The sequence below is a fragment of the Tilletiaria anomala genome (assembly GCF_000711695.1).
Source record: "Tilletiaria anomala UBC 951 chromosome Unknown K437scaffold_61, whole genome shotgun sequence".
Taxonomy (NCBI): domain Eukaryota; kingdom Fungi; phylum Basidiomycota; class Exobasidiomycetes; order Georgefischeriales; family Tilletiariaceae; genus Tilletiaria; species Tilletiaria anomala.
The window spans coordinates 24167-39010 of record NW_013546961.1 but is presented as its reverse complement, the minus strand read 5'-3'; the positions used below and the strand labels follow the sequence as shown (position 1 = coordinate 39010).

The following is a 14844-nucleotide window of genomic DNA, read 5'->3' as shown; positions in this document are numbered from 1 at the left end:
AGTACACGAAAATGCCAATGAGCTATGTAAGACAAGTACCAGACCTTAGAAGGAGAGCAGGCGATCGCAGTGTGCGATCGCATATTGGGGTAACAGTCTGATATGTGCTGTGCATTCCAGTCCTTCTGGATTCATCAACTCTGCAACAACGGCCCATGGCCGTGCGTTCTCGTGTGTCATGGGTCGTCCTACACTTCTTAAGAAACTGGTCCACAAGGCAATGAGGGATTGCGGATGAGCTTTCCCTCACACGTTATATGCGTACGAGCCTTACGAGGCAATCAACATTTGCGGTTGGGTGTCTGTCGGCATGTCGAGTGACGAGAAGCCACGCGGGCTGCTGCGGCGGCACTCGGGTCTCGGCATGAGGAGAGGGCGTGCCAGTGCTGCATAGTGCATGGGTGCTACCGCTGGCAACGCGCTGACCGTCGCCGGCGATGGCGATGGCGACCGCGGCGTCGGCGTCAGCGACGGCACAGTAGAACAGCTCTTGAATGTATTTGATTGTCCTTACAACATTGCTGTATGCAGTATGTCACACGAAAACTTTCGACCAGCAACTCTCTTCAAGTCGAGGTACTTCCAAAGTGATTCTTGCTTCGATCACACATCACTTAAAGCAACTTTTTGGGGCTCCCCGTGCCGCGGAAGAGCCGGTCCATACAGTGAGAAAAGGGTGGGCACTTCCCGGGTGTCACGTTGTCTTCGCCTGGCAAGCTGGCTTTGTCGCGTTCATGTTCTTCAACACTTCGCAAACCAGCACAGAATAAAGCTGGGACTTTCCACAGTCACACAGCCACTATGGAGGTGCCAGCATCAGTATCTGACCTGCCACTGACTGGTGGAGAGACAGCTGCAGAAAATGCAATAGAGGCAGCAGCGGCGCCAGCGTCGATGACCTCACTCGATACCGCACGATCGCAGCCGACGACATTCCATGTACAGCTGGGTGAGCAAGGTATTGCAATTGAACACGCCATGAAAGGATCTTTAACAACTGGCATTGTGTCGTCTCTGCTTATCTAGCTGCTGCACAGCAAGCATCAAAGCCAGGGTTTTGCGCAGAGGAAGCACTGCTCGGCTCTGCGTCGCCCGCGCACGCGGCTAGCCATGAGTTTACCGCACCTATCCCTACTTCCACAACATTAGCATTTGCAACAGAAAATGGTGTAGGAACAATGAAAGACATGTCAGACGATGAAACGGAGGACGAAGGCCCACGAGCACCTGGACACCACGCTCGCAAAGCCTCTGCACTCGCGACGGAGGAATCGGCGACAGCCTCGCGAGACATCTCTCGCGAAGGGAGTTACATGGATGGCGACTCGAGTGCGGGAGGAGGCAGGAGTGCGATGAAGAAGCCCGTGTCCAAATCAAAGCTGGTCAGAGAGGAGTTCAACCTTGCTGAAGCTGATCCGGACTTGTACGGCCTGAGAAGATCGGTGAGTGGCACGCACAAATTTTACCATGAGCACGCCTTCACGCTCGAAAGCGACCCCCAAGCCGCTGTCCACAGTTTGACCTGACTGACACGCTTTTTAAATCCCTGAACTGCTTTTCCGCACCGCAAATTCGCTTCCCCACCTCCCCAATATCTCTGTTGATAGGGTCGCGCTCCGAAGAAGGTCGTGAGTATCACACCTTGTGGGTCGGTGTCATCGCTTTCTATACAAGCCGCTTACACGGAACTTCTTCCTCCCCTATGCAGTACGTGGACAGCAGCGATGATGGTGGCCACGCGGACGATGGCAGCAGGGCCGGCTCCAGTCGCTCTCGCCCCGTGCCAAAGTTGTCAAAAGGCAAAGGTGTGTCCATGCTCGTCAAATGCTCATGACTGTCGAATCTTTCTGAGCCATGGGGCCTTCAGGCAAAGCAAGCACTTCTACATCTGCGCGTCAGTCTCCCGCTGATGACGACAGCTCTACGCTGAGCGATGATGACGAGAACAGTTCAGACGACGACGGAGACGATCTTGACTTCGGCAGGCCCAAGAAGAAGAAGAAGCCTCCTGGCGCGGGTAGCCGACGCAAGTCGAAAAAAGCCGCCTACCGCCCTTCTTCCCCTGACTGGGCAGCAGCCAGAATCTCCAGCAGGAATGGCAAGCCGCTGCCCAATTACAACGAGGACTACGCTAACGTTAGCGGAGAAGATTCTGACCCTTTCGAGGATCGTTTGACGCGCGAGGCAGCAGAATGGGAAGCTGCACAAGGTGACAGCTGGGACACGGTGGATCTTGTGCTCAGTCACGAGCGTGCAGACGATCGAAGTGAGTATCATCCCCCAAGCGAAGATTGCTGCATGCGAGGTCGTTTTCTCACCGTGAAACCCCTTCCCTTGGCAGAGGGTGACCAGGAAGACTTGCCAAAAGAGAACCTTAAGTACACGATCAAGTGGAAGGGGTTTTCTCATCTTCACAACACACAAGAGCTGTACTCATTCCTTCGCGATAGCTGCAAAGGTATCAAGAAGGTCGACAACTACATCAAGCAAGTCTGGGAGCCCGAGAATGCTCTGCTTACCAGCGACCAAGCTTCGCGCGAGGACATAGAAGCGCTGCAGATCGAGCGCGAGCGCCAGAAGGAGCTGGCGGAGAGCTATGAACAGGTCGAGAGGATTATCGCAGAACGTGTCGAGAGCCCGACAAAGGAGAAGAATTATGAGGATCTGCAGTACTTCTGCAAGTGGAAAGAGTTACCCTACTCTGAGGCCACTTGGGAGGTGCGTTGCTCTATGAGACACTGCTCATTAGCCACGTTAAGCTGACTTTCCACCTCATCGATTCTGCGTCGATAGTCCTCGGAAACCCTTCCAGAGAGCGCTCGGCCGGCGATTGACGCATACCTGGCACGCTCCACATCATCTATTGTCCCATACCGCAGTGAATCGTACCCCAAGGGCCGACCAAAGTACACTCGTATGACAGAACAGCCAGCGTACATCACTCCAGGAGGTACCCTCAAGGAATTCCAGATGACTGGACTCAACTGGCTTGCTTACCTGTGGTCCAAGAACGAGAATGGTATTCTCGCTGATGAGGTGCGTCTCTGCCGAGTCAATCGGCCAAACATCAATACGCGTGCTGATGAGACGACTATGAGGTTCTCAGATGGGTCTTGGAAAAACAGTGCAAACAGTCGCTTTCTTCTCTTATCTGGTGCACTCAGTTCATCAATACGGCCCTTTCCTGGTTGTAGTGCCATTGTCAACACTGCCGGCGTGGATGATGCAATTTGAGCAATGGGCACCCGACCTCAACGTCATCGCGTACATGGGCAATACGCAAAGCCGCGAGACGATCAGGGAGTACGAATTTGGCTCTCCCAAGAAACTCAAGCTGAATGTGCTCGTTACCACGTACGAGTTTATCCTCAAAGATCGGGCAGAGTTGCAGCACATCCGTTGGCAGTACCTTGCCGTGGATGAGGCGCATCGCCTCAAGAATTCGGACTCACAACTCTACGAGGCCCTTTCCAGCTTCCATTGCGGCGGGAAATTGCTCATCACGGGTACCCCATTGCAGAACAATGTCAAGGGTGAGACACTTTGCGAAGGGGAAGATGCCTTGTCAGGGGTTATTGGCTGAGACCAGGCGCATCCTACTTGCAGAACTCCTCGCCCTACTTCATTTCCTGCGCCCAGAAGAGTTCGAACTAGAAGGTGATTTTGATATTGACGACGTTGATCAAGCGCGCGTGGCAGAGCTGCACGAGAAGCTTCACAATGTCATGCTTCGGCGCCTCAAGAAGGATGTCATCAAAGAGTTGCCGTCCAAGTCGGAGAAGATCTTGCGAGTGGAGATGTCCGCCATGCAACAGCGAATGTACAAGGCGATCCTGTCCCGCAATTTCTCCGTGCTCAGTCAAGAAGGCAGCGCGCAGATCAGCCTTCTGAATATCGCCATGGAGCTCAAGAAGGCGGCAAACCATCCTTTCTTGTTTGATGGCACTGAAGTTATGGCAGAAGGTCGCGCGGAACAGCTCAAAGGGCTTGTAATGAACAGCGGCAAGATGGTCCTGCTCGACAAACTTCTGACCCGCCTCAAGAGCGATGGTCACAGGGTGCTGATCTTCAGTCAAATGGTCCGCATGCTAGACATCATTGCGGATTACATGAACCTGCGTGGGTACATTTTCCAGCGACTTGATGGCACAATCTCGTCAGACGTGCGCAAGCGGTCCATCGAGCATTTCAATGCCGAGGGTTCACCTGACTTCGCCTTCCTGCTATCGACGCGGGCCGGAGGCCTGGGAATCAACCTTGCCACTGCCGACACCGTCATTATCTTCGACAGCGACTGGAACCCGCAGAACGATTTGCAGGCGATGGCTCGAGCACACCGCCTCAACTCCAAATTTCACGTTTCCGTCTTCCGTTTCCTGACCAAGGACACAGTCGAAGAGGACGTCATCGAGAGGGCGAAGCGCAAGATGGTGCTAGAATATGCCATCATCCATCAGATGGACACCTCTGGCTCAAATTTTGCGTCCAAGGCAACTGCTCCAAAAGCTCAGAATCCGTCCAAGGAAGAGCTTGGGGAGATCCTCAAGTTTGGTGCACAATCACTCTTCAAGAACGACAACGATGACGGCCAGCAGAAGAAGCTTGACGACATGGATCTAGACGAGATCCTGACTCACGCTGAGGCTCATGACACGGAAGCAGCTCCTGGAGGGGCATCCTCTGGAGGCGAAGGCTTCCTGCAGCAGTTCGCTCAGGTACAAGACTTCAAGACGGATGTCAATTGGGAGGACATCATCCCCCTCGAGGCGCGCCTCAAGGCTGAGGAGGAAGAGCGCCAGCGAGCAGTAGCGCAAGCTGCCGCCCAGAGCTCGGCCCGCCGGAAGGCCGCAGAAAAGGCAGCCAGCAAAGCTAACCAAGCAGATCAGAGCTTGTCTGGTGATGAAGCAGAGAGCAGCACAAAGAAGGGTCAGAGTAAAGGATCAGCTCATCAGCGAAAAACAGCCGCAGAGAAGTCTCTGGAGTTGAAAGAGAGAGATATCCGAACATTAATTCGAGGGCTGCAGAAGTGGGGGGATCCTCGCTATCGCTACGACCTCATGGTGGGAGAAGCGCGCCTGCAGCACAAAAATCGAGCCGTCGTCCTTCAAGCCACAAAAGAACTCGTTGATCTCAGTAACGCCGCAGTTCAGGAGAACGAGGATATGCTGAAAGGAATGATGTCTCGCGGCGAGGACATTGGCAAGCTTCGCCAGAAAGCAGTCCTCGTCAGCTATCGCAATGTCGACAAGATCAATGCAGAGACGGTGGTGATTCGTCACAATGAGCTCAGACTGCTGGCAGAGACCTTAGACAAACAAAAGGACGTCAGCCAGTGGAAGGTTCCGGCCAGATATCTCAAAACCACGATGAACTGGAACGTTCCGTGGAACGACGAAGACGACGCACACCTTCTTATCGGTATTTGGCGTCACGGCTTTGGTTCGTGGGAAACGATTGAGGCCGATCCTGACTTGAACCTTTCAGGCAAATTTTTCTTGGACGATAAGAAGCCAGGGGACGGAAAAGACGACGCAAAGAAGCACAAGGAGGATGACGATACAGCCAAGCATGCAGCGGAGGCCGCGGAGGGGGGTGACGAGAAGAAGGGCGAGGCAAGCAAGGGGAAGCCGATTCCGAATGCGGTGCACTTGGTTCGTAGGGGCGATTATCTACTTAAGGTCCTCCGCGAGCATGAAGATCACGTCAACGCGCTCGAAGCTCCTGCGGAAGAAATCGCGGTCAAGGCCAAGTCGAAGTCGAAGCGTCACATTAGTCCGGACAAGGGTGGCAAAGACGAAGGTAGTAGTTCAAAGCAAGCACGCCACTCGAAGAAGCGACGCACCACTCCTGATTATACAGACTCCGATGATGAGGGAAGTATGGACGAAGCTGAGTGCAAGGACCTCATGCGCCCTTGCAAGAATCAACTTAAGAAGCTGCGCGAGGGCACGGATCATCTCGAACGTGATCAGAAAGTGGCAACGTTGAAGTATTGCCTCTCGGCGATTGGCAAGCGCATTGATGCCTTGCTCAAGCACGAGTTTGTGAAAGAGTCAACATCTCAGAAGCAGCGACGCGAACGCCACCTGTGGGCCTTTGCCGCACTCTTCTGGCCAACAAAGGTTGAAGGCACAAAGATGCGAGACATTTTCAACAAACTTGTCAGCAACGATTCGCCCGCAGTCGCGGAGAACGCGCCGTTGCCGCCGCAGCTCAGCAAGTCAAGCAAGTCTAACGGATCTTCCCATAAGAGCGAGGCACCGCAAAAGCGAAAAGCGTCTAGTTCTGGCGCTGCCGCTGGGAATTCGGATCACCAAGACCTTCCGAAGCGGCCCAAGATGAACAGTGAGAGCACAGCGCCGCGTCCTTCTCTACGTGCGCCCGATGTCACACAATCGCCGCGTCCACTAGCCGGCAGCCCTCCAGGGCCAGCACCAAGACGGCCTCCTTCTCTGTCAGCCGCCCCACCGCCATCCTCGGCTGTTTTCTCGAGCGGCGGGCCTCCTCCACCGCTCGGTCCCGCCCGCAGTCGTGAGGATCTGCATCATCACCGGAGTTATGATGACCGTGACCGCCCCCGGGATGGATGGGATGGCCGGGACTGGCGCACCGACCGTGAGCGTGACGCGCACCGTGAGCGTGACCTCCATCGCGACCGAGACCGCGAATATCGACGCTCAGACTATTACGACAGTATTTCCAATGGGGGAGGCTACAGCCGTCCCGGGCCATACTATGACGGCTACCGACACTGACGCATTATGGCCCCATTCCAATCTATTGCACAAAGAGCATGATCTCATCTGCAACTCATTTTGTGTCTGTACCATTGCCATCCCGTGCAGGTTTCATTTGAGTCTTTATCCTGTTCTTTGGCACTCTTAGAGTACATTAAAGTTCCTCCTCCGACTCGTCCCCTGCATTGAAGTCCACCATTGCATGAGCGGGCTGTTTGGGCAGTTGGGTTATCACCTTTGCTGCTTCGTCCTGCTTTCCGGTGGGATCAGCCAAGAAATCCACATCCTCGTCAACATCCTGTGCAATGAACGCATCATCGTCTGCATCTTCGACAAGATCCATTGCTGTCTCCATGATGTCCGTGAGGCCGCCAGCCGAGCCCTTCTCGGCCCTCCGCTTTTGCTTCTTCGCTTTCTTGCGAGCCGATCCTCGAGATACCGCCATGTTCTCGAGCTCTGACGGTGAGAAGACAGTGGAGAGTAGGGCGAGCTTCCCAGTTTGCTTCGCTTCCGCTTGCGGCCCTGTGTCTTTCTTGCTCTTGCGCTCGCTTGAGGCTTTGCTTCGTTGTCGCTCCAGCCAGGAGGGCAGATCTTCTGCTTCAGCAGGTTCCGTGTTCGCTACTGCTGCATGCTGCAATGTTGCCGTTGGATCGATACGAACTTGCTTTCGAGGTGGGATCAATTCGGCACGGAATGGTCCGCCTGAAGGACCGTCATCGTCACTGTCCGAGTCCGACTCGGTCCGCGGATCACCTGCATCATCTGAGTCGGCAAGGATGTTCGCATCGTCATCGGGACGCCTGCGTCTCTTTCCCAAGCTCTTGATAGTCTGGTTGCTTGTGTCCGCAAGGAGCATCGCTTGCTCCTTCGTCGCAATGTCGGGTTGCTCTGCGCCAACAAACTTTGGCTCCCTGGCTTGGAGTAATGCCTTGCCATCGGAGTCAGCGAGACTACCTCTTCCAGAAAGTACTGTCTGTGGTGTCTCGAATGTGCCCATCTCTGATGCCACGGCATTGACCTCGCTTCCAGCGCCCATCAATGCCTCGGCATCTGCTTCGCCGAGTAAGCCGGCAAGGTCAAATTCCGCATCAAAGGATGTCTTGATAGACGTTGTCGCTGCGATCGCGGCTGTAGCTGCTTCCGACTCTAGCTGCTCTTTCGTCTTTGTTATCTCTGCGTTTACGCTGTCCTTCATGTTCAGGCCAGCCTTGTTGATCGTGTTGGCTTTTGTTGAGGAGAGAACTGCCGAGCGGTGGACAGCAGGTGGCTGAGTAGCATACTTTATCTTACCCGTGTTCCAGTCGTGCAGCACAGTCCGCGCAGTACCTTCGATGTCGGGCGCACCGCCTTTAGCCAGGAGTCTGCCTTTGCGCAGGGCGAGACGTAGGAGGAGAGACTGCACATCGTCCATGCTAGGTGCAGGCATGGGCTCGTGCGGGGGAGGCTGGTGGTCCGACGATGTGGATGGAAGCGAATAAAGTGTCTCCAATTGGCTGAGAGGCACGCGCGAGAGAACGACAGCAACTATGATAAGGAGAAAGGAGGCATGTGGATCAATAGGCCTGCTGCGATGAGACGGGCAAAGGACTCACTGGGTGAAACCGGATCCTGGAGGAGCTCGACCTTGACGACATTCCTCAAAGCGGCAGCCATCCCATCCATCTGTTGACCTCCAGCGGCAGTACGACTTCCTCCTGCACCATCTCTCTCCTGAAACACGATGCCAGGACAATCGATTAATTTGATCTTCTTGTCGAGTGCAACACTCTGAAGGACCTTCGTGTGCCCTGGGGTACTGGCTACTGCACAGACCCTGGCGCGCTTCAGAGAGTTAATAATGCTGGACTTTCCCACGTTAGGTGCTCCAAAGACACCGACGGTCAGTGAGCTTTTGAGAGAGTGATTCCGCGAGTAGTTCTTGAGGAGTTGAAGGAGCGCTTGTGCACCCAGTGCCTCTGAGCCAGAAGTGAGCGCTGCGGTTGAGCCATTCGATAGCGGCACAGAGCCAGCGCCTTGGGCAAGGTTTTTACGTTGCATCTGCGTTGATGCCTTAAACGCCAGAGTCGGAAAGTCGTGCCGCAAGTATTTGAGCCATTTTTCGACGTTCTCACGCGGCACGAGATCGATCTTGTTGAGGATGAGGATGATCCTCTTCCCTTGTCCCAATGCAAGAGTTTCTGTCGAGTAGGAGCGACAAGAGAGAGGGTCACGAGCGTCGAGGACCTCAAGGAGGATATCGCTTGTGGTAAGGAGCTTGCGAAGCTGAGATGCATACGCTCTCAACGAAGAGTCTCGTTGACCAGTTAATGCTGGATCGGCTGCTGCGCTGCTAAAGGGGTTGGACGCGGAAGCAGCAGAGAACGTGAAGCTCAAATCTTCCCCAGTACCTGCCTCCTCTTGAGTCTTGGCCACTCCTTCAGACAGTGTGTGAGTGGCAGCACCGTCGGTCTCCATTGCATCTCCTTCGATGCCCTCCGCTGTGGCCTTCTCTTTCTCCTTCCCCTTGCCATTGGTCTGTTGCCCTCCTTGCTGAGCCACCGTGGCAAGAGCCTGCTTTCGATGCTTGAAGAAAGAAGGGAGGCCCGTGTCTTTGCGGCTACCATTGTTGCTGCCTGGAACCAAGCTCTTACCCTGCAACTTGTTTACACGGCCTTGCTGCTTACGCTTCGAGGCTGCGTCGCGTTGGCCACTCATGATGCGAATTTGCTGCGGGTTTGCGGCTGAGATAGAATCGAGGAATATACCTATATTTCTTGCTGCTACGCAACCAACTTGTAGCCTTTATGCTGGTAGTACTTGTTTCATGAACATCCCGAGACGTCAGCTGATCAACGTTCGCAACCAGCACAATCGCAGATGGGCCCTCAACATCGACCATTGTGCTGTTGCTTTGCTTTGCGAATGCAATTGCTTTTGCCTTGTGGTCTCGGAACTCGGAACATGAGGGCAAATTTATGCTCATTCATGTTCTATGGTTCTCTCATAGCGGCGGTGGGAGTCGAAAAAATGAATCTAGCCAACCACGTTCGTTTGGAAAACAACAGCATACGATCCTATTCGATCATTGCTGCTATGACAACACTGCTTCGGAGCAAGGGAAGGTCCCAGATACGACCGAAGTCTTCTGCAGCCTAAGTAACCATCCGCTCGAAATGTGCTCATATACACCCAGCTTTGTTGGTGCCGGCTCAGCTGGAAGACTTATTGGAGAAGGGCGATCCGCCCGCCGAAAGATTCAACTGCCGAAGGGCAAAGGAAAGGCGAAGAGCAAAGAATTGCCTTTGCCCCAAGCTGTCGCAGATCAAGAGGAAGCAATATCCTACGGTATTCAGTCCGAAGAACGCGGGGAGAGATATATCACTTCAGGTGGCCCAACCGCCCAGCGCGCCTATCAAACCGCATTGATGTGGTATCGCAGGGCTTTCGAGCTCGCACACGCGCAAGTTGCGAGCATCAATGTTACGTCGCCCACAGAACAAGAGCTGCAGCAAGATCATGCGTATAATATGTTGATTCAATGTGCAGACGCGGCGTACAATGCTGCCCGCACTCACTACATTTTTGCGACCCATTTCGCTTTCCCGCCGACATCTCTGCAACATCTGGAAGAGTCTATTGGCTTATATCAGCAAGCAGCAAGCGCAGAAGAGCGTGCTCGAGGGCTCCACGTGCATTCAGCCAGCGTATCTTCGGTCTCACGATTCCGTCTGGACATCGAGTACAACCTTGCGTCGTCACAATTGGCCGCTGCCGAACTGGTCTTCCAGCTCGAAGATTCTTTCAGTGAAGCGGCTCGCAAGACTGAAGGGGCCCTACACGATACCGCTCAAAGATTCTCGCAAGTGGCGCAACGACAGGCGCAGGAGCTCGCAAGTCGATACGATTCGCTGCACACAGATGATGCAGATGTTATTGAGGCCAGTGAAGACGACGATGGCGCCGCTGAAGTTGATGCAGACAAGTCAAGTACATCTGAGGAGCCACTGATGGTCTATGCTTCGTCCACGATTGAGCTCCCCAGCCTTGCAGACACTGTCGAAAACTGCATATCTTGCATCCGAATCTTTCTCACTGAAGTGCCCAACGTTGGCGCTGACGACACGCGAGTATATTTCGCGTCGGAAATTGCTGCAGCCGCTCTCAATGCCACGCAGATGATCGTACCGGAGAGAATATCCGAATCTGAGAAGCTGCAATTCGCATTTATCCAGAGAAAGGCCTTGATGTTGAGTCTGGAGGTGGAAATGGCTCTTGCAGATAGCAGGCTGGAAGTGGCAGAGGCAAAGGCGCAAGAAAACGTCGCCTCAAGCTACCAACAGAATTTTGAAGCTCTGCTGGCTGCACAGGCACGCTCACGCTCAATATCCCTTTCAAATTTTTCTGCAGGTGATGTAGAAGACCCTCTGGAAGGCCTCTGCCAGCTGGCGGATCTGCAACAGGATTTGGCGTGGCTAGGTGTTCGCGGCATGACGCTGCTCGCGGCTTCAGGCAGCTCGGTGCCGTCGACATTATTGGACTCAACATGGGAACTTGCAACCGGCTCTTCAAAATTGTTTTTGCGCGCATTGTCAACTCTATCGAAACAACCTTTGGCGCAAGGCGTGAATGCCTCAATAGTTTTGGGCGGGTCATTAAACCAGGCGCCAAGCCCAGCGGCACGAGCCCGCCTGGGCATCAATGCAAACCTAAGCGAGCTCAGTCTGCTACGCGCTTTGCCCTGTTTCAGGCAGAAGCATATTCAGAAACAAGCAGGAACACTGGAACTCAATGAAGGTGCAACATCTGCATGGACGACAGTCAAATCTCTGCTCGACAATGCCCGCATCTACGCCCGGCGTGCATGCAGCGAGGCAGGCTTGACCTGGGCACTCTCCATCCAAGCACCGTCTCCTTTACCGCCAACAGCAGCCAGACTCAGCAGCGGCGACCATTATCGCAGCGCAGTGAGCGGTGGTGCGGCGACAACTTGTTGGGAAGCGCTGCTTGATGATGCAGATGCGCTTCTGCAGTGCGCCCGAGCCATCTGGCAGCGCAAACAAGTGCTTGTTGCTGCTCTCAACAGAGATGCGATCGTCTTTTCGAGCGAGCAAAGAGCCGATTCCACGATAGAGATACAGAAGTCGCAGCATGAACTCAACAGCCTTAATTATGCTGCTTGGCTCATTGTCCGACTTCCACACCCATCTGTAGGCGATGCCACTGGGCCGCAGCAAGCCTGGCGCCTGGCTTTGACACATTCTCGCTCGCAGACAACAACCCCTGGAGGGCGTTTCGTAGAAGAATTGCTCAAACAGCAAGGGGGACTCGACAAGGCTTCTTGGCAGCCCGAATTGAAGTTCTGGGATACTTGGAGCCAGTCTCTGGAGCGAGAACCTTGGGCGCCACTGCAGTTCTGAGTGGTATGTATGTACAAAGGAAGGTCCATGTATCTATCTACTCCGTACATTCATGGGCCCATTTTCCGTTTAAATCGCTTCAGTCGATTCGGATCGAGCCGTAGATTCGTCGAATGTAGCTGTAGCAGGCAAAGTACCCGATAGCGCCGAACAGCAGGAAGTCGACCAGCGACAAGAGGAAGAGGTATCCGACGAACAGTACCTTGTTCGCCAGCCCTGGCAGCTCCATGCGTGCGCTCCAGAAGAAGATCTATGGAGAGAAAAATGTTCAGTCGATGAGGTATGCACGCAACATCACCGCCTGCTGTCACTCATTCAACGACTCACTCCATATGCAAAGAGCCAGAAGGCAGATCCTCCGCCGACTGTGAACGAGCGCCAGTGCCATCTGTAGTCCTCTGACGAAAGGGTAAAGTAGCAGAAGAGCACGGAGACTGTCGCAGTGGTCTGGGGGTTCCAAAAACCGAATGAGTGTCAGTCTTTTATCGCAATGGGGACTTGCGCTCTCTAAGGTACCTACCAGAGAGGTGATCACAAAAGTGAGGGCGAGGAATCCGAAAGCATAGTAGATTTTGGTACCGAAGAGCGAGTTGAGCATGAAAAATGACTCAAGGAACGCGGTCGCGAAAGGAAGCAAGCCGCCTATGATGGCGGACGGCCACGGACGGAGATACCAGACAACCGGTGGGATCTGTCTGGGGATCGAGTTGACGCGCACGGGGTGCCGCCAGCCGCCAACGCGGATTCCAATGTAAGAGCCAATCAGGGTGAGTGGAATGTTGATGATGAACCACAGCGCCACCAAAGCTAAAAGCGTGCCGAAAGGCACAGCACCTGAGGAGCGCGATGCGATGAGGAAGAAGTTGAGCAGGCTACGAGGCAAGGATTAGTACCACAAATTTATCCAAGCACAGCCTGACGAACTCACTTGACTGTAGCGAATACAAGGGTCGGGAAGAGTGTGGCTGTCAAGAAGACGTTTCGCTTCCATTTGGCGCCGTCCAAGCTGGCGTACACCCTGCTGGACAAGTACCCCGCCAACGCGCCGAACAGTGTCCAAGTGACAATCATGACGACCGCCAAGGACCCGCGATAACTGGGACTCAAGAATCCCAAGGCAGCGAACAGCAAAGTCGTCGCGGCCATGGCAATGAGCTGGGAGCCTGATCCGACCATGACGGACAGTAAGAGTGGTGATTGAGGAGGTCGGAATACTTCACCATGCACGAGCTTCCAACCGAACTCTTCTTGTACGTCTTCAGTCAAATCAATTGCTTCGTATCGACTGATATCGCGGTTTGTAGATCGCATTAGAACGACGGAAACCTTTGTAATGAAATACTCAGTATGACTTCGGCTTAGGTGATTTGAGACGAGCTTACCATCAGACATAAGAAGCCTGCGATGACGATCGCATTGATAAGCGAGAGCCAGTGGATGTTTGGATTCACCACTTTGAGGTAGTGGTCCCATCGCGTTGCCCATGGCGTCTTGCTCTCCTTCCAATGGGTCGAGTAGGTGTACGCGAGCTTGGTACTTGCCGTGCTGTTCTCATCCAAATGGACAGGTTCGAGGGCATTGCAATTTGGTGTGCCTTCTCCCTGCGTCAATGAAGATCGCGAAGCCGGCCAAACGGACGCGCCGACGATACGGTATTCGTCAGTTCCGCGCATGTGATAGTTTAGGTAGATTTCAAAGTGATTGTAAATGGCGGGCATTCGGTAGGCCTTGCCATTTTCATTTTCATTTCTCATGGTGCCCATGAAAAATCCGATGGAGTAGACTGCTCGGATATTGTGAGGAGGCTCAGAACACCTTTTCAGAGAGAATCTCAGGTGTCTTTACTCACAAAATTCCTCTGTGTCTTCCAGCCTTTGCATTTGCGCGACTGGCAAGCCGTCGACTTCCCAATTGATCGCATACCCCTCTTTGATGCGGTCACTAATGAACTTTGTGTCCTGTTGCGGTATGACTGATGTGCAGATATGAACGCACGATTCATCCGTGAGCATTTTTGCCTTCATATCGACCCGGATGCAATGAGAGAAATAGCGTACAAGCAGGAAAGTGAGCCAGGAGTCGAGTGGCACACATGTAGGCATAGTGCATTTGCTCACCGTTATCGGACTGGAATAAATTCGATCTCCAAACAGAGCACTGCCAAGACCTTCTGACACTGGTTTGGGACCATCTTTGTCCTTTGGTGAACAGAAATGGAAACGTTCGTCGTAGTAGTCATAGGAGACCAGACTTCGCATCCCACCCTTGTCGATTTGCGCTTTCGGTTGGACGACATTAACGAGGAAAGGCACGGTCGACCCGAGCTTATACGTCTTGGGAGCTGAGCCTGGCAGATAGAAGCCCTGAACGGCTGGAAATATAGCTCCTAGCGCCAGCAGGCCGAGGGGGAACACCTTTGTCAGACCCATGGTGGTGATGTTGTTGCTTGGTAAACTATATCGTGAGCGTCAGCAAGTGCTGCAACGTGCTCATGCAGACGATTGTTGAGGTTCGCTTCAGACGTTCGGCCTGTCGTGGCGGATCTTTGAGCCACTTTAATGTTCAGCGCGCCACAGGCATCAAACTAGAGCCTAGAATGGTTGCATGATGGAGTCAGTCAGAGCGCACAACCATCATTGTATCATCCCGAGGTGGCTAGAAGCGTTAAAGGTGGCCCATATCGTTGTGCGACATTCGTCGCGCAGTCAGGT

The 14844-nt window shown here is 53.7% G+C and overlaps 4 protein-coding genes across 4 annotated transcripts; 2 read left to right on the top strand and 2 right to left on the bottom strand.

The window, feature by feature from the left end:
• The first annotated feature begins 553 nt into the window (after window positions 1–553).
• On the top strand, window positions 554–6979 carry K437DRAFT_274892 (uncharacterized protein). The gene is made up of 9 exons (XM_013386914.1): window positions 554–949; window positions 1027–1442; window positions 1608–1628; window positions 1709–1805; window positions 1868–2266; window positions 2342–2718; window positions 2794–3036; window positions 3107–3533; window positions 3607–6979. The coding sequence occupies exons 1-9, from the start codon at window positions 802–804 to the stop codon at window positions 6753–6755; spliced, it is 5277 nt and encodes a 1758-aa protein (XP_013242368.1). The 5' UTR covers window positions 554–801; the 3' UTR covers window positions 6756–6979.
• K437DRAFT_274891 (uncharacterized protein) lies at window positions 6871–9557 on the bottom strand. Its single transcript, XM_013386913.1, has 2 exons — window positions 8330–9557; window positions 6871–8261 (listed from the first exon to the last, which is right to left on the bottom strand). The coding sequence occupies exons 1-2, from the start codon at window positions 9429–9431 to the stop codon at window positions 6892–6894; spliced, it is 2472 nt and encodes an 823-aa protein (XP_013242367.1). The 5' UTR covers window positions 9432–9557; the 3' UTR covers window positions 6871–6891.
• A 332-nt stretch (window positions 9558–9889) lies between these two features.
• Window positions 9890–12204, top strand: K437DRAFT_295126 (uncharacterized protein; the record flags this gene model as incomplete). The annotated part of the gene is made up of 2 exons (XM_013386912.1): window positions 9890–11680; window positions 11928–12204. 2 exons carry the CDS (start codon window positions 9890–9892, stop codon window positions 11967–11969), a joined length of 1833 nt encoding a protein of 610 aa, XP_013242366.1. The 3' UTR covers window positions 11970–12204.
• K437DRAFT_257475 (uncharacterized protein) lies at window positions 12077–14793 on the bottom strand. The gene is made up of 7 exons (XM_013386911.1): window positions 14251–14793; window positions 13983–14151; window positions 13516–13916; window positions 13062–13459; window positions 12654–13005; window positions 12461–12580; window positions 12077–12383 (listed from the first exon to the last, which is right to left on the bottom strand). The coding sequence occupies exons 1-7, from the start codon at window positions 14560–14562 to the stop codon at window positions 12213–12215; spliced, it is 1923 nt and encodes a 640-aa protein (XP_013242365.1). The 5' UTR covers window positions 14563–14793; the 3' UTR covers window positions 12077–12212.
• Between the last annotated feature and the right edge of the window lie 51 nt (window positions 14794–14844).

Excerpts from the sequence above, each read along its gene's own strand:
- K437DRAFT_274892 (XM_013386914.1), top strand. The coding sequence starts at position 802 with ATGGAGGTGCCAGCATCAGTATCTGACCTGCCACTGACTGGTGGAGAG. Across the intron at positions 1,443-1,607 it reads TGTACGGCCTGAGAAGATCG|GGTCGCGCTCCGAAGAAGGT; the intron begins GTGAGTGGCACG and ends CTCTGTTGATAG. Across the intron at positions 1,806-1,867 it reads AAAGTTGTCAAAAGGCAAAG|GCAAAGCAAGCACTTCTACA; the intron begins GTGTGTCCATGC and ends TGGGGCCTTCAG.
- K437DRAFT_274891 (XM_013386913.1), bottom strand. The coding sequence starts at position 9,431 with ATGAGTGGCCAACGCGACGCAGCCTCGAAGCGTAAGCAGCAAGGCCGT. Across the intron at positions 8,262-8,329 it reads CCAGGATCCGGTTTCACCCA|TTGCTGTCGTTCTCTCGCGC; the intron begins GTGAGTCCTTTG and ends TCCTTATCATAG.
- K437DRAFT_257475 (XM_013386911.1), bottom strand. The coding sequence starts at position 14,562 with ATGGGTCTGACAAAGGTGTTCCCCCTCGGCCTGCTGGCGCTAGGAGCT. Across the intron at positions 13,006-13,061 it reads CTTGTATTCGCTACAGTCAA|CCTGCTCAACTTCTTCCTCA; the intron begins GTGAGTTCGTCA and ends CTTGCCTCGTAG. Across the intron at positions 12,384-12,460 it reads TCTGGCTCTTTGCATATGGA|ATCTTCTTCTGGAGCGCACG; the intron begins GTGAGTCGTTGA and ends TTCTCTCCATAG.